This window comes from Oryzias melastigma, linkage group LG17 (genome assembly GCF_002922805.2).
Source record: "Oryzias melastigma strain HK-1 linkage group LG17, ASM292280v2, whole genome shotgun sequence".
NCBI lineage: Eukaryota > Metazoa > Chordata > Actinopteri > Beloniformes > Adrianichthyidae > Oryzias > Oryzias melastigma.
In genome coordinates, this window is record NC_050528.1 from 21,897,254 (window position 1) to 21,921,703 (window position 24,450).

At 40.4% G+C, this 24,450-nt stretch overlaps 1 protein-coding gene and 1 long non-coding RNA gene across 6 annotated transcripts in view; one reads left to right on the forward strand and one right to left on the reverse strand.

Annotated features, from left to right (window-relative positions):
* Nucleotides 1–23,293, forward strand: part of rnf220a (ring finger protein 220a) — a 33,653-nt gene extending 10,360 nt beyond the window's left edge. For 2 of the 3 annotated variants that reach the window (XM_024273590.2, XM_024273591.2), the window contains exons 5-11: nucleotides 4,058–4,250; nucleotides 4,358–4,413; nucleotides 4,683–4,794; nucleotides 12,979–13,090; nucleotides 17,248–17,442; nucleotides 17,824–17,898; nucleotides 21,860–23,293. In XM_024273590.2, the coding sequence (XP_024129358.1) occupies nucleotides 4,058–4,250; nucleotides 4,358–4,413; nucleotides 4,683–4,794; nucleotides 12,979–13,090; nucleotides 17,248–17,442; nucleotides 17,824–17,898; nucleotides 21,860–21,931 (815 nt within the window). In that variant the 3' untranslated portion in view covers nucleotides 21,932–23,293. The remainder of the gene's footprint in view (nucleotides 1–4,057; nucleotides 4,251–4,357; nucleotides 4,414–4,682; nucleotides 4,795–12,978; nucleotides 13,091–17,247; nucleotides 17,443–17,823; nucleotides 17,899–21,859) is intronic. The other variant, XM_024273592.2, reaches the window with a different exon arrangement.
* The window catches only part of LOC112147313, a 38,914-nt gene continuing 19,105 nt past the window's right edge, over nucleotides 4,642–24,450 (reverse strand). For all 3 annotated transcript variants that reach the window (XR_002919436.2, XR_002919435.2, XR_002919434.1), the window contains exon 4: nucleotides 4,642–4,770. This is a non-coding gene — a long non-coding RNA (uncharacterized LOC112147313). The remainder of the gene's footprint in view (nucleotides 4,771–24,450) is intronic.

Below are 24,450 nucleotides of genomic sequence, written 5' to 3' on the forward strand. Positions count from 1 at the left end.
CCAATCTTGTTTCACTAAATGTAAAGCAGCAAACTCGTACCACTAACACATACATTACTGTGGCTAAGCTAACTCCTAACCTAAAGCACAGTCCGACACTGCTACACGTTAGCTACGTTAGCATAATCACAATACCAAAAACTCCCAACCTTGTTGAGGGAAAAAAGATGCAGTTAAATGTTGTTTTACTGTGACTACCCTAATTCCCAACCAACCTTGTTAGCTACACATAAAAAAAAAAAAAAAGTCCAGGCACTGCTACACGTTAGCCATGTTAGCATATTCACGATAACACCCAACCAAACTTTTTGACAGAGCACTGTGTACCTCTCAAAAACTAGTCCATATAAAAGGCACTCCAGATTATAAGGCACACTGGCATTCTTTAAAAAAACTATCAAGTGGCCTTATTATAAAATGAAAAATGCGTTACTTTACTCGCCATCTGTCGAAATAAATCCATAATTGTAGTAAAAAGTCCTGGTTTTTGTCTGTTAAATGAAACTTTCTGTTCCCTTTGAAGACGAAGGCTCTTCTTCTGTCTCCATAGTGGTGCCTAACTTTAAAAAGAAACTCTCCAAATGCGTTTGTTTTTTAAAACTTTGCTAGCATGGGGGCTTCAATCTAGCAGTCGGCGCAGTCGCTTCAAGAAAGTAGCGGATGTATTTTGGGCGCGTAACAGAGTGACTTTTTCATTAGTTAAAAAACTGTAGAATACTGATGTTAGTTCAACCAAAGATTGTTGGGATGTCGGAGTGGGAGATGGACAGACATGGGGAAGGTTGATGTCAGACTGTGTTGAGAGACCAGCTTGAAGAAGACGGGGATTACCGCAGGTTGAGAGGGTCCAGAAGGATCCAGAGGAGGAGAAATGGCTGCTTTGTACATGAACTTCAAAGTTGACCGTCTCATGTCTTTGTGCCAGCGTTCCATTCCCCGTGACTCCCCCTTACTTTCTGTGACCTGTAAATGGCAGGAAGATGGCGTGATAACCCTTGACACCCCTCCTCCCTGCTTCTGAGGGGGCCCAGATAATTGCTATGGTAACGGGATGTTGCCGAGGTCGGTCGATGGGTTGAGCCGAGCTGCCAGTCAGCCTGATGAGTCCTTTGATCCTGCGTGCCTGTTCACATCTGTACCTGTGGCCCTGTCCAAGTGACTCGTATGTAAATTAAGGGTCTCCTTTATTGCTGTCTTGAACCGTGTTCCTCTGAGGATGAAATGTGTAGTTAACCCATTCAAGAGTCACCCATATTCTGGAGATGTTTGTGATAATTAGCAACAGCAGACTTGAAGAGAAGGCATGAACCAAGGAAGAAAGAGGTAACAGGTGTGGGAAGTGTTAAAGAATACATTTAGCAAAGGAAGGAGTGATTGTAAGAAAAGGAAGGAAAATGGGCAGAATGGGGGAGGGCGCGTGGGTGCATAATGTGAGTGAAAGGCAGTTAGAGTGGGGCTGACCTTTCCCTGGCCAGATTAGATTGGCCTGCCAAGACCGCTTAGAGGGACAGATAGAAGCACTGGGATCACACACATTCAGAGCAAACAGACCGCACACACGACGCAGGGAACACACCGCGCAGCTGCCAGGCATGCGCACACGCATGAGCGCACGTGATGATGACTGGTATTTAATTACAGGTGTAGGAGTTTTACTAAAAAGCATCATATAAAGCAAAAAATAATAATAATATTAAGGACCAGAAAAGTATCTTAGAAACCTTTCTACTGATTGTTTCAAATATTGCCGTTGTTATTTTAGAAGACATATTGGGTTATTTATTTTTGATGTAATGTGTTATTGCCATATTTCCTGGTGCTTAATCAGCCGAAATTAAATGTTACACTGAGAGAATTAGCGGAAGTGACCGTAGGGGAGTTGGACCCTTCAAAATAAAAATCGATCGCAATACATATTGTTATAGTTTTATCGCCCTATTTATTTAGTATTATAGAATTTATGTAAATGTGGCAAACTTAACACATTCAGCATTAGAACTGAAACTGAGATTAATTGACGAGGTCTACAACCGATCAGGATGCAGAACACTGTGAACTGTTAAAAAAAAAGGAATTCAAAATTGCACTGTAAAAAATCTGCAAAACTGATAAATCTGAACTACGTTGTAGGGAGGGAGTTTTTCATTTAAAGGCATTTATTAAAAAAAAGTGGACAAACTGACTCAAAAACATGCTGCCAGAACATTCGTGACCAATCAACGAATATCCATAGTTTTAGCCTTATATGAAGTGTTTGCGACCATGTTGGTGCAAAAACCATCAAGCTTTAGAGTTTGATCACTAGAATTAAATCATCGCTGCTACAACTACTACAACTCATAAGCACCAATGATATGTATGATAACCAAAAAAGCCATCTGTATTATTGAGTACAACTCTTCTCCTTTTTAAGTAAATGTTTTTTGTAAGTATTGTGTGTTTTGTAGTGTCTATTGTTTGCAATGCATATCTCACCCTTGGACCCACAATGTATTCTCTATTTTTTGTGGCTGATTTGCACCCTCAACAAAGATGCCAGCAAGCAGCAGGTTTGAGTTGTGCTCTGACTGCTCTGCGAAGTCTAGCATGAAGGCTCACAGACAGGGACGGGCAGGTTAAATGGGAAGGGTGTCAGCTCCGTCTGGTCTCTGGCTCGCGCTCGCATGCAGCACAGTAGTCCGGCTGGGAGCTTGTAGAAATTGGAATAGGTGTAAATAAGATGGCTGTCAGGCCTGTACCTGACAGAGACACTCAGACAGCTTCAGTCACAACACACACGACAGACATACACTTACACACACACTTGCCTCGGCGTTGGGTATAGGCAGAGTTTAAATGACAGGTAGACAGGCTCACACACACACACAGGCTTGGAGACACGCCTTCAAGGGGCTGGAGAGACGAGGCCTAAGTGACAGCAGTAAAGACAGTCTCAAACAAACAGTGAGGAGACACTTCTAAGTGACGGACACACACGCGCAGCGCACTCGGTGGTTAAGTGAAGCTGAAGGGAGCAGTCAGGCAGTGGTAAGGGTTTGTCTGAGCGTTCATCACTTGGTTTATAGAACTGCCATTCACACACACACATATTCCCCCCTCTTTCTCAAAGATTGATGGGTAACATGTCAAGCTCTATCAGTCCACCTCGAGTCTAAACGCCGTCTCTGCCTCTTTAGTTTCTAGTCTTTAAGCACATTTCAGCTTTTTCTTGTGCATCCCAAGTGCATTGGAAAGTGGTCAGATTGATTTGAAGATGAACTAACATTGACACCTTTGTGATCCAAAGTTAGGTGGGATTACAGGCATATTCAACTGTTCTTAATAATTAATGCTTTTAAAGACTCCCAACTTGTCATAAATGGACATGGTTTGGACCCCTTCTGCATCATTTTTTGACGTTTTGGGTGTCCCCAACCCATTTTTTTTGACATGCTGGATGTTCCCATTAAATCATGGGTCCCAAACTCTCGGGCCGCGGTACTGGAGGCTGTAACGGACGTGGAACTGGTACTCGGTTAGAGTTAGGGTACTGGTACTGGTTCATGGCCCACAGGTTGGGGACCCCTGATTTTATGGGACACCCAAAACGTCAAAAAGTGACATGGAGGGGCCCCAAACCATATGTCCATAAATGACGAGTTGGGAGTGAGAATGCGTTGGTTCACACCCATACACACCCCTAGTCCTTCACACCCCCAGCCTAACATTACCGGTGCAACAAAAATGGCGAGCAATATCAGAGCTGTCCAACTGTCAGCTTGATGCCAACTCGGACAAGGAAAATGAAGACGGATAGACAATGGATATAATCATCTACAAGTGAATCCATCTGAATAGAGCAGAGCAGGCCCCACCCATTGTATTCGTGACATCACAACTACAGTCTTTCTCAAACTGTATTTTTTCGTCTCCTCCCGATTCACAACAATTTGAAAAAAGAAATACTTTTTTTCTTTATGTATGTCAAAACATGTATCGAAACGGGTCTTTAATTTTGTTGTGTCTGCTTTTCCTGGAATGTAAACAACTTTTCACAGGTTGTATTTTCTCTTCATAGGAACAGGGTTTGCCACATGTAGCATCAAGGAGAGCACAGCAGACAGTGACGCTGACCTGGATGTTGACGGAGACGACACCTTGGAATACGGCAAAGCCCAGTACACTGAAGCAGACATTATCCCATGCTCCGGCGCTGGAGAGGACCAAGGAGAGGCCAGGGAAAGGGAGGCGCTACGAGGAGCCGTACTCAAGTAGGAAACTTCATCTACAAAGGCTAAAACCATGAAATACAGCGTGTAACTTTCAAAAAGTCAATCTGCTGTGCACCCATTGACATATATGAACTGTTCTGTTGCAGTGGTGGGATGCCTTCTAACAGAATAACGCCTGAGTTCTCCAAATGGGCCAACGATGGTAAGATATACATCGATTACACAGTGTTGAGACATACCATATGGTATATGTCTGTAGATTAGTTCAAGACTTAAATTAATACAATAAAGGCAAATACATTGTATTTTTTATATTTTAATGATTTTTTTTCATTATTTTTGGCTAAAACTACACTTTCTTGCTTTCTTGGGTCACTGTCTACTTCCATTGCTTACTTTTTTGCCTTTCATGGCTTAGTTATGTCACCTGCACAAGTCTTATTAGGATCCATGTTCTCTGTTTATTTGTAGAAATGCCATCTACAAGCAACGGGGAATGCAGCAAGACAGATCCCAGCACCCCTTCGTCTTCGTCCTCCTCTTCATCCGCACCTCGCACCTGCAAAAACAGCGAGATTGAGAAGTATGTCACAGTTCAAGAAATCACACATAATTTATTTAATAAGTTTATTCTGTAGTTTTTCCTTTTATCTGCGAATGGTTTAATCCTTTACCACTGAAGCTTTAGGCTGACTACCGTAACTCTTCAACCGTTGATGCAATTAATATAATTCCTGCTGATTCTGTTGCAGAGTTATTCACCGATATGCAACACTTTGTCAGTATTGTGTTGCATATCAGTAGTCTGCTAGATTGATGCTAACTTTTAGCGGAATTTCCCATCGGTCGGCTAAACGTACAATGCTGACTAAATGAACATCTTTATAAACTCACAGGCATGAAATTTCCAAACTCATTTGTGGTCTGAAACATACTGTCTTCTTCTTCTTCTTCTGAAATAAAATGTACTGCTATAGCGCAGTCGCCACCTAGTGGCCAAACTGATTCTGAAGCATTTTCACCAAGACTGCTTGGTTTAAAGTACTTTGTTTGCTTAGTGTTTTGGGTAATTGTAAAATCTCATCTGAACTTCACCAAAACCAAATGATTGTTTGAAAATTGTCAACATTTCTCTTCCAATCCCTATCTGTCAACCTGACTCCTAAAACAACACAATGGCGCACACTTAAAGTGAGTGCATGATCTTCTTTCAGTTTTACCTAACGTGCTACTTCACTATCGAGACGACTCGATACAATTGATCTTTTAAATGAATCCATCAGCACCGCGTGGGTGTGCCCACTCCATATTAAATATCAGTAGAGGGGATAATTGGTGAATAAGCAGAGCAGCTTGTAGTTTATTGATTCGAAACAGAGCTGTCAGGCAAGGACTGAGTGTGTCTGTACAGCAGAGAGATGTGTCAATAAGCTGCTGCCTGCAGTCTAATCATCCCCGTTTTTAGTTTGGGCGTCTCTGTGCGTCTGCATTTTTGGAAAAGCGTTGAAAGTGATGACGTGGTTGTGTTGCTTAGAGACAGGTGATGGATGATGCTGATTGGTTCAAACCTGCTAACATGGACGGATGAGGTTACCCTCTTCAGTTAGAGGTTCTTACAACCTTAGTATCTGAGGACAAAAATCCTAGCAAAGTATAGTTGTCAGAATACTTCTATGACTCAGTGAAGTTACTTGTGTTGGTTTCAGGTAGGGTTGGATGGTGTGACGATACATTTTGTCTAGAATAAAGAAAATATCTATTGCTTTATGTTGAATTCTGTTGTTCACAACACAGTTTGGCGCTTTAAGGGACTATTTATTGTCAAAATATGTCTGTAGTAGCAACAAAACATGGAGGAAGACAGTGTTATACCTTAGTCACGAGCACTATTACGGTTGGATAAAGGCATTTTCGCATGGTTAGTATGGACCCAGTACGCACACCTCACTAAGTACTAGAGTGCTACATAAAGGGCACCGTATGACAGCATCACTTGTACGTCATAAGTGCGTATAAACCACATTATCCTTAAAAGTACTTCACAATACACTTACCACTCTTGGGGGCCGCATGAGTCTCAAGGGAACTACACAACACACCTGCACTCCCTTTAAACTACACATTTCATGATGACATTTGACAGAGCAGAAAGAAAATCTGGGTGTAGTCTGACCTTCCTTGGTTATTATTAAACAAACTGAACTTAGAAACTTCATAAATATCAGCCGCTGTGATGCAAAAAAAAAAAAGCCCTTTTCCCACTCACGTTCCATTCACAGACACGCGTTCATACGGGTCAACCCACCCATACATGTGCATCCAAAAACAGCATTAGATTTAATACCCAAACAATTCAAATGACCAGTCAACCCAAACCTGAACATTGTACCTAAAAAAGTAGGATAGTTTGGATACTAGGAGACTGTTTTTGGCCCAGACACCAGTAAAGCGTAGCGGCTCCTGCTGTGGTGCCATTTATATGAAGAGGTCAGAGTCAACTGTGCAAGAACCACGACAAAGAACCAACCACCAAAAGTTACAAAAGCAGCATCAAGTGACTGCATAAGCACTCCCAAAATGGTCCAGGCTCTTCGTCCAGACATTGGTACAATGTTCACTTCTGCTAAACGTTCAATAATGTTAAGGACACATGTTAACTTGACAAACACGTGTCTTGCTTAAAAAAAGGGTTCCAAATAAAATAAGTATTTAGTACCTGCTACATTTTAGTACATCATTTCAAATTGAATTTCTACATTGCATTTTTATATAAAACAGCTTATTAACCCTTTAACACCGGAGCTGTTGCCGGCGAAACCTAAAAAACAAACTCTTTGACCTAGCGCAACTCTTCAATCGTTTACGCAATATGACGTGGAGAAGAGCGGCTTTTGATTATCAGCTTTGCATCATTAGGCAACACTTAATGAATGTTTGGTGAAGTGTTGCATCATTGCCAAAGTCGCTTTTGTTTGCGACAGACTCGGCTGATTTACGTCGATAGCGTAAGCACTTCACTACTGTAAAGTCCGCTTCAGAATCCACTGGAGTTACATTAATTGCATCACGCATTGAAGAGTTTCTGTAGTCAAAAGAATGTAAACACTTCGTAAGGGGTTACTTGAATTTACAAACATAATTGCAAAATCGTCATGTACGTACGTATATTGTTATCAGGATACAAAATTAGCTAGATCAGGATATGAAATTTCGGTCCTATTCAGCAAATACAGTAAAGCGTCCTGTAATTTCATTAAGCAGTGGATGTTTTAAATAGGGAGGAATTGACAGAAATTGCTAATATTTTTAGGTCAACGATATAAACTTTTTTCGTTTTCTATATTCACACTGAAAATAGTAAAAATCTGTAAATTTTTTAACAATAAAAAATGTCAAGTATAGTATAAAATAATTTTTTTCCAAGTATAAAATAAAATATGGAAACAAATATACACAATATTTTCTCCTAATTTCTCTCCATCAGACTCTGTTTTCGGTGTGTGCTGCAGCTTGTATTTAAGGATTTATATGCTACCTGGAGGGGAACATGCCTTAATCTAAGTATCCATTTAAAAGTAGCCAACGAGATGCTGAATGATTGCTTTGCAACAAGCAGTCAGCTGCCTTGCTGGAACGATTCCCCGCCTCACTTTTTTTTTTCCCTCCGCTTGCTGTAAATGCACGTATTTGTGGAGCTTCTGTGGCCCTCCGTCCTCAAATGAAAATGAGATTTGTCTCATTTCGTTACATTGATACATTGTACCTGCGTCTGTATGTGTGTGTGTGCGTGCAGCGTTAGTGAAATCTCTATCTGTCTCTGATCCCAGATGGGTAATGATCTGGTCGCCTCCCGGGGCGTCCTCGTTCCCCTGCTCATTCCCCTGCAAAATAAATGAGCTCGCTTTCCCTCCCTCCCCCCCTCACCACATACATATACACATACAAGGCCGGAGACACTTATTCCCCTCCAAGATAAATGGCCCTTTCAATGCCGCCAATGCGATTGCTGCCAAATTTGGTGCTCCAGCTGGAACAATGCAGAGTGATTTCCATGTGGTTTTTGCAAATAATTGAATCTGTCCTCAATTTGGAAGTGATGAAGGTGGAGCACCCCCACAAACACAAGTCTGCACACACACATACATACACAGCGCTTAGGCTCTGCTGTTGTTGTTCACTTTATTTCGAATTCTCTTGTCCTCTCGTCCCGGTTCCATTCAGGTCCTCCCAAGATTTCTCTGAAGCGCTAAAGCGCTCGGCCTTACATTCGAGCGCACAGAGACACACACAGCCCTCTGCAGAGGCATGGGAAATCAATAGTGACTTAAATGTTTTATCATGGTGTGTCAGTGTAGTTAAGACCTAAGTTAACAGGGTGCAGCACAGAAAGGGGCTCCAAAGGGATTTACAGCTGCTGCTTGTGCTGCACATATATGCCTGAGGTTTATTTCCCAACACGGACAATGAGACCACCACACAGAGGGGAACACATTGCCTCAAATATCTATATATTTAAAATATATGTATCATACTTTACTGAGTACAAGTTGTGGTTTTTTGCATAGTTTTGCCAGAGCTGCAACTTATATGTGATTTTTTTTTTTTTAAATCGCAACCACCACTAGAGGGGGCTATAGGTTGATGTATCAGTATTTGCTACTGATAGTTGCGCAGAAGAAGAAGCTCCACTCAGTCAAAATAGTTCCAAAGCGACACAGAAGAAGAATTCAATGGATTCAGTGATTGGAAGCGATTTAAAGAATTTAGTTGACTTGTTAGCATGGCTTTTAGGATCTGACTAATTGGTCGCGTGTGGCACTAATATACAAGGTTCTTATGTTCATGAAGATAACTAAGTATCGATGTGTTAGGGTAGTGAAACATGCAAATTTGACTCTATTACTATCTATTTCGTTAATAGGATTTGTTTGTCAGGGTTTTTTGCCATTATTTTGTATATATATATATATATATATATATATATATATATGTGTATGTATGTATGTATGTATTTATATATCTACATGTACATACATATATATATTATATATATAAGTTGGTTAATTGTATCAGTTTGGTATCTTGTGCTGAGAGGTAAGCTGAACGAGGCTGAAATGTGGACAGACAACAGATAAAGACACGCAGCTGATTGAGACGGATGGTAGAGATGTTCCGCCGCACACATGCAGCCACGCTAATGAAATGAGAAATGGCCCCACACACATTGGGGACAGAGCGCTAAATAGAGGGGAAGCAAAGCCATCTATCTATCTCTGTTGAGCCTTCCTTCCAGCTTTTTGCTCCAGGGTTGATTTGAGACACAAACATACCACAGTTCCCATCTCTTTTCACCGCACACAATGTCGTTTTGGAGAGAAGCAAAGTCGTGTTATAGTTTTCGAAATATATATTGACCTCTTGGGTTAGCATTGCAAGTTAATTCACAGCAAACTCGGATTAATAGCAAAAATAATAAGTTTTGACCCCATATACTATACACATGTGCAAGACGGTGGATTGGTCTAGTTTGACGCCAGTTTTTAATTTATACATTCACCAGATGTATAGCCAGCCATCATTCCAAGAATAGCGAAATAAAGAAGCTTGTCTGTTGTGTTTCAGAGCAGTCATTTTAAAAAGAGGCTACACCTCATTTAAACACAATTTCCATCTCAGATCTGTCTTTTTTTTATATATATAAATTTCATCCATTTTGCAAACCCTCTTCATCTCCTTTAAGAGTTGGATCATATTCCAACTACTGTTGGGCAAATGTGGAGTACATCCTGGACAAGCCCCCAATCCGTTTCTGGGCCACACAACCACACACACATTCACACACAGGGAAATATTTGTATCCATTTAACCATGAACATTGTTTTTAGTGTCTAGTGAAAAACGAGAATACTGAATTGATCTACTTTTATTCACAAGTTTACCAGATTTTTCTTACATTTTTGAAACTTGAGGTGTACACTACATTAGCCCTCCTTTGCCACTGTTCTTTACTTCTGCTTTGGGGGTTAAAGAGTCGGTCTGCATTCTCAACATCATGAACTGCACCATTTTGTTTGCCTCTTTGGTCTAAATTAGGGTTTAGATGGACTATTGCTTCAATTTACTCAACGTAAATTTAAATACTTCAGTTGTAAACTGGCAATTAACAAATAGCACATTGTTGGTTTTGGCTGTGAAGTTTTGTCATCAGAATTGAGGCTGGTAAAAGCTACAAATGAAAGTCCTCTGTTGGGTTTTGCTCTTACCCAAGACACCCCGAACATTCCTGATCTTAGAAACTAAGAAGGGTCGAATCTGGATTGTTCTTTGGGGAGGAGACTGTCTGGGACTATGAGCGTTTAGACATTTCTGCTGCCACATGGGGGCACTTTCTTGTGTTTCTATGTCCCAAGTCTGGTAAATACAGAGAATTGAATGAGAAAGGGTCTCCTCTATCAAATCAGAGGCTAAGAGAATTTTGAGATGATCTCTGAAGGAAGTGGATGAAGGAAAATGATTTTTTGGAGTATCTGAGCCACATAGAGATTTATTAGAGCCAAGTCTGTAAGGTTTAACCCTGAACCAGATCTGTCCAGCCCAACCTCCGCCGCTGCTTTATAAGCTAGGAGGCTAATCAAGGCTAAATGGCTTTTTACAAGCTCAGCACTAATAAGGGGAGAGGGTAAAGCAGTTTATAGGGCACAAGGGTGGTGATTCAGCCTCAGTCTTTATAAACAGCATGAAGATGACAGGGTTACAGGGAGAAGTTGGTGCAGATGAGTTGTTCATAAAGATCAAGTGCAGGAAATAGAAGTCACTCGGACACTTGGGGTGAAACAGGGACTTTGTACAAAGACATTGACAATGATGACTCTATATGAAATCAACCTGAAAGATCTTAAGATGCCAGAAATATTACAACTTTTACACACACTTGAACACACTGAAACTGAAACCAGGTCAATCTTTGACTAATCAGGGACTAATGGATGGTATCCCTTTTAACTCATGGAAATCCCAACCAATTGAAAACTGATCATAGAGAAGAAATGAGTGATTGCAGTTTCATTTATCGGAATAGAGCTGTGAAAAAAAAGCCTGGAACCGCTTCACTTCAGCATTTCGCACCAATTCTCTTCCAACTGAAAGTGTGTACCGTATTTTTCGGACTATAAGTCGCACCGGAGTATAAGTCGCAGGGGCCAAAAAATGCATGATGAAGAAGAAAAAACCATACATAAGTCGCACTGGAGTATAAGTCGCATTTTTTTCAAGTAATTTATTTTACAAACTGGTTGAAAAAAAAACGACATTACATCATCCTGGAAGGTAAGTTATAACATTCATAAGTGAATAGAAAACAGGCTGAATATGTGTCAACACATATTAGCATCATGAAAAAAACGAAAAGGTGTAGCATTTATATAACATAACAGTTTTATTTAACTATAGCCTCAAGAACTCATCAACTTTGTATCTTTACTGTAATTAATTGCACGCAATCTCACTCCATATAACTAAATCCGTTAAATTCTTCGTCCTCTGTGTCACTTCTGAATAACTAAAGTAAATAAAGTAATTGCATAGATCACCATAAGAGGGCACTCTAGACTTACGGTCCATATCTCATCATTAAAAATTCGTATATAAGTCGCACTGGAGTATAAGTCGCAGGGACATTCAATCTATGAAAAAAAACGCGACTTATAGTCCGGAAAATACGGTACACTTGTATCGGCGTAGCAATAGTCCAGTGTGAACGTCACATTTTTTTAGAGGGAAAAAAGTGAGCAATGGGTTTTAATAAATAGATGTGAAATCACAATTTTTATTTCTTAAGATTTTTAAGTTTTGAAGGCTCGATACAGTAAATTTAGTTGCTTTGTTTTGTTTAGTGGGTGACATTAAAAGCAAACAACTTGACGCCTTGGAGACCTTTTTTTTTCTTTTTTAGTTTTGAGTGAATCTTTTAGGCTGACATCCAAGTCTCAGTGGGGAAAAATCATGTCTAAGCTGAGCAGTTTAGGAAAAAGATTGATACTTAACATTAAATCATATTATCAACATCAATTCAGCTTAAATCTGCAATTTAGTCCAAAAAGCTCAACAATAGGTTAAATATATGATACTTAAAGCTGTTGTCTCAACACATTTATTTCTTTAACTTTGTTCTTTGGATAAAAATGAAAAAAGTTCATTTTTATTTCCTCCAACTGTCCCTTTTGTTGTGAGAAGATGCAGCAAATGGAGCCATTTTTAACAGCAACCACACACCCACTTACTACTGTCTTTTACTCGCTGCCTCCCCCCCCTTTGTGCTCGTCCTTCCCCAGCCGGATCAATACCATAGATCAGCAAGCTATCAAGCTGCAAAATGACCACATCACCATAAATGCACACTTTCCTTCAACACACACACAACTATTGGATCTTGTCAGAGAAACGAGCGGGAGGCCATAACAAACATCATCTGGCCGGTGTGGTCCCGTCTCCCTCCGCCGAGCTGTCATCGGCGTTGTGGTCTGTATGTCGTCCGTATTGATTTAGTTATGGCTGCTTCATATGCTGTTGGACAGTGTTAAACGCACATTTTCTCTAATCGTGTTGCGCATTAGTCAGTGGTTGCTCAAAAGCAAGGGGGGGTTGAGTGAAAGACGGCGGAATGTCCGAAAAATGAGGTGCTGAAAGTGAATGTAATATTTGCACAAGTTTATAACCCTTCAGACAAGAAGAGTAACTCAAACGGTCTCTTCTACATCTTCTGCTCCAGGGTTACGGAGGAGGAGTCCACAGCTACCACGATGGAGGCTCTGAAGGCCAGAATCAGAGAGCTGGAGAAGCAGATACTAAGAGGAGACAGATACAAGTGTCTCATCTGTATGGTGAGTCCCTGTGATTGCTAAGCGCTGCTACTCCTGTTGTCCAGAATTCAAACGTTGCACTCAAACACCATGAACATGAAGAACTAAAGCCACAGTTGGTTTAAATTTGGAGGAAAATGGAAAGGAGGGAAACCCCGCAAAACCATCTCTATCTTTATGCCAATATTTTGTCATAAATGTAATATTCCATCATGAATTTTGCTGTTTGCAAACTCTTATCATCCCAGCAGAAAACCAAGCTGGTGCAGTAAGATAATGCACATTTCGTTTGCTGTAGATAGCCAGGTTTCATTTACTATCCCAAGTATTTCTGTGGGTCAATCTCTACAACCTTTGAACAACGTACTCACAGTTTCTGCAAATACTGGTTCATCCTTTTTTGCAAAAAAAAAAAAAAAACTACCCAGAAGGACGAAAAATGATGACCTTTTAAATTGACATTTTGCTCATGCTACTGTTCTTCAAGATGAGATGTGGCTTGACGTGTTGCATCAGTGTGCATGTCATCTCCATCATGAATAGTTCACTGTTGCTGTTGTCATGTGATCGTACCTGCATGGCTGTGGATTATATAATATTATTATTTATCAGCTCATCTTTTTTCTTTTACATCTGATTTATGGCCATCAAAATGAATATTGCACAAAGAAGACGTATTCAAATATTTGATATTTTTGGAAAAATTTTACACCTATCAAGAGTTTAAGCAATGAAATGTGCCAAATGTGTGTTCTATTTTCAAACTTTAGTCAAATATAAGGAGCACTGAACTATAAGGGACATTAAGTGAGATAAAAGATTCAGATAATGCTATCAGTAGCTCCGTTTCTATTGACTATGGAATCACCCAAATTTAATTTGCACTAATAAATTCACCCAATGACAAAAAAAAAAAAATTGGATTTATCGGAAAAAAAATTTTGCGCTTAGAGGAGGTGACATATTTCGCCAAACTGCGATGGAAACAATTTTTTCAAATTAAATAAATCATGCAACTAAAATCACGTGTAGAGTGGGCGCCACAAGAGGTCCTACAGCATCACAGTGTTTCAGAGTGTTTCATGTAGAATTGCTGGATCCACAGCTCCTCTGTAAAACCACCATTTCCCAAAATCTCTTCATCTATAGCTGCTCCTATATAGTTTGCCACTCCGTGGTCAAAATCAGATCCCGACGTCTCCTTTGATAGATGATGAGCACTAGTGCCGAGACTTATTTTATTCACATAATTATGTGAATAAAATAAAATGGACACCATGTAATTGCGAAATTGTGTTTTTTCAACATGTCTAGAATTTTGATAGTTTTGCACATATGTGTAATGGAAACGCAGTTAGTCAGACTTTAACTAAGTTTACAGTGCTTTTAGAACTTGTTTGTATGAAAGAAGCGTTAGCCGTGTTAGCGTATTGACAACACTTGTAGCTCCAAACCGTATTTGCTACATGTAAAAAACAGACTACTGTTACTGTTACTACGCTAACTTCAAATTTTGTTATTGGAACATAAAAAAAAAACACAGCCCGGCACAGCGACACGTTAGCCACATTAGAAGTGTTAGCTCCATTAGCATATTTACAATATTTGCAACTCCCAATCTGGTTTAAAACACGTAAAAGAACAGACTGATACTACTTTAACAATCGTGACTGTTTTGTTTGACCTTGTTAACAGCACATAAAACACAACGTACCACCGATACACATTGGCCACATTAGCGTTTTCACAAATAACTCAATTTTGTTTGCAACTGATATTAATCCTTATAAAAGGCACTCTGAATTGTAACCCGTACTTTCATTTTTTTTTTAAACAAAATCGAAGATTATAAGTGTTCCTAATAGTGTGAAAATTCTGATACTTCTTAAGAAATAGATTTGAATCATCTAGAATGCTGTAAAATGTCTTCAAGTTCAGACTCTTTCTAAGCAGCTGAACTTAAACGCCCCATCAGCAGTTGTCTCTTTCTTGATGTGAAGTCCCCGTCCTGGCAGCGTTTGCCTGTACTCTGTACTGTTGTGTGCACGGTTGTGCGTTTGTGTGCAAAGCGGGTAATTACCAACGCCTGCACTTCCCAAAGGTTGCTGGGTGCCCGAGGTGACACGAAGGGCAAGGCACGGCGATCGATCACTCACTGCCCAATGGAGGCATGGCTCTTCTTTGCTCATCTGTCACTGTCCTTTATCTCTCACACGAACCAGAGCTTACACAGAAGCACAAATATGTCCACACACAACCGCATCTTCACTCTAATCTGTCTCTGTCTGTCATTAAGTTGTCTCTGTGCTCCCTACCTGTCACTTTGTCTGATCTAAAAGTCATCTGATTACTCACTTGTTGGCAGGGTGGGGCGGCGGCGGTGGTTGTGAGGGGCTGGCGAGATGCATTTTGAAGATTTTAGCCGTGGTTTCAAAGTAGATGGACAAACACTTTTAGCAACACTTAGACGAGATTACATCAAATTCATGCAAATATACAGGGGAGATTTTTATCACCATAAATATTTGCTAAATATTCTTTTCTCTTCTTGAAAATCCAAACAGATCCTCATCTGCTGTTTCGTTGCAAGGGGACTATATTTTCAATGGGACTCTACCGCCCCCCACTGGGCAGTTTAATCATTGCAATTTCCTATAAACATCTTATCTAGTGGCTTTTTTTTTTCAAAAGATGTGAAACCAAAAACTATTATTTCTTAAAAATGTTTAAAGTTCAAAACAATAGCTTTTATTTTTTTGTTTTAAACACAAATTCTTCAAAAACGTTGATATTTATAGTCCATCCTTGCAAAATGTTATTCACATTGGAGGGTGGTTTATTATTGAATTCAACTGCAGTATAACTGTGGTGATATTTCTACTACAAAAATTACTTTTGCTGTTACTTTTACTTTTTTTTAATTATTCAAACCCAGTTGTTTATTATGTAGCTATTTTTCATAAAGTGTCCGATGTTTTATGGCAACAAACCTGCAAAAAGACGGATGCATGACTATCACTTCTTTCCACACTTTACTTCTTTGTTTGTAGGAATTTACTGTAGTACAAAGTGTTTAAGACCATCTTAAAAAAAGAGATGTTTTATGAAGGCACACTTCATGATGGTTAAGTGATGCAGTAAAGAAATCATCCAAAAAAAGAAGGGGTTTGATCCAAACCTTTAAAAAATCACTCTTAGTAAATTTTTGTTTTGACCAAATGACCCAAAAAATCTAAATCATTTATCTTTAGCATGCTGAGATCCCTCCTTTTGTATTTGTTCATGTCTAGTGTTTCTTCTGGAAGCTACGCCGTGTTTTTACTGTTTGTTAGACCATTGACTGTATATGAGAGCTGGACTAAGTTACCACCCCCCGTTGTGTTTCAAATAGGAAGTACCCGCTGGCGCCAAGAAGCCTATAGACTTTTATAGAGAAATAAACTATTACTCGGCCATTAGATTTGTCAGAATAACCATTCTTGCTCAGATACGTTTTTAACAAGTTTTTGCAAGTCCAAATTTTTTTTTCCATATTTTTTTCTGTAGCATAAATGATAAACTTACCAGTAAGTTGCCTCTAAAGAAAAAGTAGGCGGTCTCACGTGGAACGCTCAAAATGTTTTGAGCTTGGAAATGTGCTTCCAACAAGATCGTTCCTGATTGGGGAGAGTGGTTGCCATAGAAACGTTGATTCAGACCAGCTTCGACGAGTTACTGCTAACAGATGTCACCTGCTTCAAACATGGCAACTGGATTTATTTAATTTGGATGGAACTGTCAGCAAGTCATTTTTAAAGGGTGATGTCACGCTCACTCTGTCCAGTTCTCTTTTACAGTCAGCAATTTAGAGACAAGAGGATTATTAACTATTTTTATTGAAAGCAGGGTGGAATTTTAACCCAATCAGTATTTGGAGTTGGATTTTGTGTAGTAGTTTTTGTTAGCACCTATTCACAGTGATTAGCATCAAATCACGAGTCGACGTTCCTGAGTCGATCAGAGTTCCTGTAGAGAACAAACTCCTCTACATCCCCGTGTTGGCTGTGTGCGTGTGTGTCCACATCAGTGTGTTTTTTTTAAGCACTGCGTGTGTTTTGCGTGATCAGGACGACTCGATGATTAGCTGCCACCTTTCGCACCCCTCTCCTCTCCCACCCCCACCTCCCCTCCTTCCGCAGAGAAAGCCTACTATCCAGTCAGGCGCAGAGATCAGGAGCATAGGGGCGTGGCCAGGGTCCCGGGCACTGGCCAATGAGGTCGGAGAGAGGCAAGCTAAGTCCCTCCCCCTCGGTCTGTACTGTCTGTACAGAGGCCTTGTGATTGGTGGCTACGGCGGCAGCATAAAGAGGCTCCTCCCACAGCCCCTACGGAGGGTAAGGCATTTCCTCCCTCCTCCCCTCCCTCCCTTGGCCCCTCCCCTCATCCCTCCATCCCTCAGTCATCTTTGCGTTCTTTTCAAAATGAAAAGAAACGAATCTTTGCTCATTGGTGTCCTCCTTGTGCCCGCCTTCTTCCATCGGTCGTTGCCTTGCTGGATGTCATGTCGGTGTGCGTTTGTGTTTTCTCCAGGCTGCCGGTTCAACTGCGTGCTGCCTTGCTTAGTGGTTTCATGGCTGCATCACTCCATAAATATTGGTCTGTTGTTGTGGTTAATCAAGAAATATAGAGCTTTGATTGTGTACTGCTGTCTGACCGGTCTGGTGAAACAAACTCGGTTTCATGTTGCTGGTTTTTGTCGCCCTCTCTGTCTCCAGGACTCGTACACGATGCCCCTCACCTCCATCCAGTGCTGGCATGTTCATTGTGAAGAGTGCTGGCTCCGGACTCTGGTATGTTCAAGCTAAACACACACATACATACACGTTCCTCTGTCCTGCACCTTTTCACGTATTCCAAACTCATTTCATAGCCAGTGCGTGTCTCTACGCCCCATGGGAACAAACCAAAATGGAGTCCTGTTCTGCAGGCGGTCTCAGTCGGAGCTCAGATGGAACGGGCCCCCAAAGGCTTGTTAATGTGTTGCAATAAAGTGGTCGACTCTAACCTTATATGTAATCTATGCTCAGCCTCAGGCCTGGGAGCCACACGCCTCTGATTGTGTTGGTTATTAGTTAGTCTAATATATTCAGTAGAGTAAAATTAGCGATCACTAATGTGGTTAATGGACCGTAGAAGACAACAGGGTTCCTTTTGCTCCGAGGATAAACAGTCTTCTTTCTCTTCCAATTACCTTGCCACCATCTCTTGTTTATATTCTAATGGTATTTGTCAGTCGTCACTTAACCTGTTTTGGATCCATTTTCTTCACAAGGCATCATCAGCCTCACTAAGAATAACAACTTACCATATTTTTTGGATAAAAAGGTGCACGGCCATTGAATGGTCGATTTTCAAGATCATCTCACAACTATAAAGTGCAGATGAAACAAAAGAGTCAGAGAAAGGTCTGTCAGTCAGACTTTATGAACTGTGTTCAATCATTCTAATTCGTATCTGTGATATGCAAATTTTTAGCCTCAGTACCTGTAACTCCAAATCTTGACTGTCACCACTCAAACAAACATTACTGTGACTACGCTAGCTCCCAACCTTGTTAGCAGCCTGTAAAAAAAGACAGTCCAACCCTGCTACATGTTAGCTGCATTAGCAATAAAAAAGATATTTGACATATTAAGAGTGCGCTGTACCTCTCAAATGTGCTTTGACATCAGTACGTACAGCCAGAATTAATTCATATATAAAGAACTCCAGATTATAAGGCACACTGTCATTTTTTGAAAAAAAAAATGCCCTTTATGGGCTGGAAAATACGTTCCATTAGTCTAAACTAGTGCAGAAGCTCCTGCAAAAGAGAAAGTTTTATGAGCAAGTAAAGCAGACGGAAAATACAGATTAGTCACCGGGAAACTTTCTAATGTCAACACAATAATGAAAATATCTTCATGCAATTGCATTTTTAAACTGTGGAGGAGAATGTAATATTTAGCTACATATTGTTACATTGTTGCTAGCATATCTTTGGATGTGTCTACTTCAGGCTCGTTTGAACGATTCCTAGCAAACCTGCAGAAGTTTAGATCTTAAACTGAAGCTGATCAGCTGTTTAGTTGGTTTTAGCAACAACAACCTTTTGAAGTTGATCTAAATGTTAATGCTTCTCAACATCTAAGAGAACCCTGTTTGTGCCTTTTGTTTGTGTGCATGCGGACATTGTTTGCTGCAATCAGGGATCTAATGGCGGGCCGTTAAAGCCGTAGCCCAGAGGCAGAAATAAAAATGCAAGTGGCGGGCTGATCAAAGTAAATGCAGACAAATCTAGTTAACTCCAACCTCCAGCCTCTCACTGCTGTAATGAAAAAGGCAGCTGGTGCACAGCTTGACAGCTACACAAACACACACGCTGTGCTCTCACTATACAGGAGTTGGACAGGACTGCATCTACACAAGGGAAATACTTCATTACCCTAAGTGATAAACATCCCAAACTTCTTTCAGTTTTTTTTCCCCGCAGATTCCTGGCCAGCTAAAACACTTTAAGAAGCTGTGTGGCTAATCCAGATTCATGTTGAGTTTTATTTAAAAGGCTATAAACAAACAAAGCTTTTACAGTGCACACCTGTTCTAATTCATGAAAATTAAAGTGCATCCACTGCTCCATCCTATAAATATATTTTGGAACAGGATTTTTTTTTTTTTTTAATAAAAATGTAAAAATATGGTAAATGTAATAGTAAAGTATGTATGAAAACCTGATTTTTGCTACAGTTAAACTACAACTGCGTGATAGGGAAGCATCGGCAGAATCTTCAAGATTTCATGTCCATTTTTTTTTGAAAATCGTGAATGCATACAGCTGCCGTCAGGCCTGCATAATGACCCGCTTTATATACACCTCTGGGTGGCACTTCTTCTTTGCTAAAAAGCTTGCATTTAGGTCGCGGTGGCATTTAGGATATGTGACTGTACTTCAAGAGAGATTAGTCAGTAACATATGGTATTTACAGAAAATACTTTACATCTTCTCTTTTAAGAAAAAAAATGAAACAACCAAGTAGCACCAAGGAACCATGTCTAAAATACAAGGGTCGTAGTGACTTAATACTATTACTAGAGATGTTTGCAGCCTTAAGCCCCGAATCCACTGAGCGGTCCGGTACGGTCCAGTATTCTGAGTTTTTCCATTGTAAAATGGATCCGTTCAACAGTCATGAACCATACCTCTTGGAGGCTCCTATCAGTTGTAGGTTAATTGAAAAGTGGAATGGAATGGTTGAGGCGGAGCCGCTGTCGCCACCGGTTGATTGGCAGAAATTCATGACGATATTAGAAAGCGCCAATATAACGTTTCCAACATTTGTAAGCATTTTTATGTCTTCCTGTGTACTCTTTTGGTCACGAGTCTATTCTGAAAAAACCTACAAACAACAGCAAGGCCTGGTCCGCAGTGGAACTCTGAACGTTCCTCACATCCTTTGCAACAGTGTAGTACAGGGTAAAGCTAGCAGCAAGCTAGCGGTCTACTGCGCCCTGAAAACAAACCACTCAGTGGAAACAAGGCTTAGTTAAGGCTTAGTTAAGGCTTAATTAAGCCTCGGAGTGGAAACGCTTTCTAGAAAATTAACTGGACTGGACCGTACCACTCCTTACCGGACCGCTCAGCAGAAACGAGGCTTTAAAGTCGCTCTCCGATCATCTTTTGATGTATTGTTAAAGTGTTCCCTTTTCTTTATGATTATTGAGTTTTTAGCCAAAATCAAAAATTTCTGTCGTTTTCTGAGACATAGTTTCTGCAGAGCAGCAGTAGTTAGAAATACACCCCTGAGTTGTGGGCGGGACTGTTGTCACAGGGAAGCCCCGCCCCCTGCCCCTCCCCATTGCTTAAAACTCTGGCTATGTCCGAAATCGCTAACTACTAAAAACTATATAGTGCGGGACTATCTAGTGCCCTGGATTTAAAGGTAATTCGGACACCATGCTTACTTCTTTTTTTCTTTCGTTTTTCTAAACACCAGATCGGACGTTTATCACCGACTTCACAAAGTGAAAATCAATCCATACAAACATTTTACAATGTCTATTTGTGACTCCACTGTGTTCTGAGGATAAAGATGTGGATGGTTTATTAAAAAATTACGTTTGTATACTTTTTTTTTGTTTTGTTTTTCAATGATTGTTTGACCGCAATGCATTGTGGTCTGTATTTGCTAATATAGTGAGCATCGATGCACGTTAGTTTTTTGCAAAGACTTCTTGGAAATAAAGAAATACTCAGAAATGTAATTTTAAACTTAAGTTTCTTAATTTCTGACCTCTATTATCAGAAAAATGCAACAAGAACATGGTAGAAACACCAATTAAAGAGGGGAACTTTAAGTCAAAGATGTGTTGTACCCAAGTAATTACTCTTTTTCTTTGTTACACTTTAATACACTATCTGACTGTCCACTCATTGTTCCAGAGCAACAGGCAAAAGTTTGTACAAGAGAGTCCAGTGAAGCCTAACAGTAGGGATCCTCTTGGATCCAACATTTTCCAGCCAACTCTAAACCCAACAGGCTTGTAGGAAGTTGGCGCTGGAGACCACCCAGTCCCGATCTCGTAACACGGTCGGGTTCTGAGCTGCCTGTTATCACCTGCTGCTTTACTGCCGATGGCACACAATCAAAGCCGCGGAATATTTGCAGGAAAAGGGGGCGCTTTGCAGCATTCACTGTTGATTCTGACAAAAAATGATTCTGAGAAATCGTTTTGTTTTTTATTAATGCTAATTGTTCTGTCTGTTTTTCACAGGGAAACAAAAAGCTGTGCCCGCAGTGCAACACCATCACCTCGCCCGGAGACCTGAGGCGCGTCTATTTGTAAAGAGCACAACCCCGCCTCTGCGCCCCCCTCAGTCCATTCCTCCATCCTGTTGTTTTTCCTCCCTCCTTGTGGACTGGATTCTCTAAAGCCTCCTTGAGCAGAGACACTTTTGGGACATTGTTTGCCCTTTGTGGAGGCCGATGGAGGATTTTCATGCTGAAGGACTGCCGCAGTGGCATCGAGAAGACGGATGAAAGTCAAGAGGGTTGATGTGTTTCTATGCAGAAGAACTCAGTCTGCTAAACTCCACCCCCACCTGGTAGCTTCATGCTGCTGGAGATGAACCTAAAAAGAACTTCTTACTACAGACTTTGGAAAAATCATTGATTTTCCTGCTTCTTTGTAAAGTTCCAACAGTGCTGGACAGGACCAGGCGCTACGATAACTCGATGGAATGCCTCTTTTTCCTTTTTTCTTTTTCTTTCCTGCAGAAAGACAACTCTCCTCCCACTTTAAAGTATGTTTAAAAAAAATAAAAAAAGACAGAGCGGGCCGGTCCACGGAAAAATGAGCTTTTGAACCAAACTGAGAAATAACAGGAAGCCCTTCATCTCCACGCGCTTTTCCACCTCTCGACCTCTCCTTCATTTGTGGTGTTTTAGTGAAGTAAATTTTCTTCCCTTCAAGATGCAGTTCAAGCACATGTAATATAGTTCTATGTATGTTTACAATGTTGAGTGTAAATGACATAGAGTTTCTCACATGTACACACAAACATCACCATCCAAAATGAAGTATATAGTAACAAAAGTTTTTGGGTTTTTTAAGTTTGGAGAAAACACTTTTAGGAAAAAAAATGGAAGAATAAAAAAAAAGTTCTCTGTATTTTTGAAGAAAAAAATCCATCAAAGTTTTATTTCATTGTACAGGAATTAAAAAAACTAGTTGGTTGCAGTTTAGGTGGTGTAATTTCTCTGTAGGGTACCCTGAAAAAACTTGATCTGAACAAGACGGCGGAGGACAAGATTAACCAGTGGAGAAGTTATTTGGCTCTTGTTCCTGTCATTAGGGGCTGCAACATGCTCAGATCACATTTTTTTAACCCTTTCATGTCTTTTTTTTCCCCTCCGTCATTTCGCTATGCTGCAAAATAAAGCCCCCCCCTAAAAAAAGGGGCAGGTTCTTTCTAAACACAAGCAGATGAATGAAAGCTCTTGTAAAGAAGGATGTCCCAGGCTGAACTGGCAATCTCCTGAACTCTGCAGCGCCCCCCCTTTTACCCCCCCTCCGTTACAGCAGCAGCAGCATCAGCAGCCAAGGTGGTGGTGTGCTTTGTGTTTGTAAAACTATGTAATCTGTGATGTCTGTATCGTTGTAAGAAATACTGGAAAAAATGGAAAATAAAACCTCAAAGTTCCATGAGTGGATGGGTTTAAATTGCACTTTTTTGTTGGTTTAACGTGTTTAGATTATATAACCTTATCATTTGTAGTATTTAAAACAAAAAATATGTTTGTGATGTGCACATGAAATTTAAGTTTCAACTTCAAGGGCACAGAAAACTGGACAACTAATAAAATTGGAGATCATACCCCAAATTACTTTCAAATACAATTCTTTACTTTTTAAATGTTCGTAAACAACAACATTTTGGATGGCCAATACGCCGTTCTTTACGTAGTTTTTCCTGGCCATTTATGATCTTTTTTGCTTGCCTTAGTAGACGCCATAATCTAGATGCTACTCTTGAAATGTTTGTAAAAAGCGACGTTTTTGATGGCCTTTACGCCGCTTTTCTTAAAGATTTATAATCATTTTTACGTGTTATATAATGCTAGGCACCCATTCAAGAACTGCCTTCTAGTGCATTCTTGCATTCGCAGCATATGCCTGGTGTGAACGTAGCATCAGACCGCTATAGCCTTAGTCACATCCACCCGTTTGAGGGTTTACCCATATGAGTGTTGCAGGATTTAGGGCTGTCCAGGTCAGTGAAGGGTGGCAGACAGGAGCGCATGCCTCTTGCAGTTCCTTGAGCTCTACCCGGCTACCTCATGGAACGTCACGAAGATGGAAGATACCATCCATACGTCACTACCAAAATCCAAGCTCCTGATTGGTCAAAGTCCAACCTTGTCTACTAGGTTTACATAGACTTTTTTTTTTATAAAAGGTTGCTTAATCGTGCTTTTTCAAAGGCCGTTGGTGTGAACATAAGGCTTATGTATAAGGCTTTTTGCTTCTTGGGAGGAGTCTATGGCACTCTGAGCAGGTTGTATCTGGTTCTACACCTTACCTGAAACTGTTGGCAGCATGAGCAATTTCTTCATTGTGCAACGGAAATGCCAAAACGTCAAGTTTTATTATGAGACGTAACGTTTAGCAGCTGCTGGTTGGCATTTAACACTTACAGAAGCCTTTTACTTTCATCAGATGCTGGTTTTGTACCATAGGGGGAAATAATGACATGAATATTGTGTCTATTCACTTAGATGGTTGTCAGGGCGACTCGTTAAAACAGCAAGTGTTGTCAGATGCTAGTAAAAGCTTGTTGCTAGGAAGGAAGTCTCAGTGGGGGG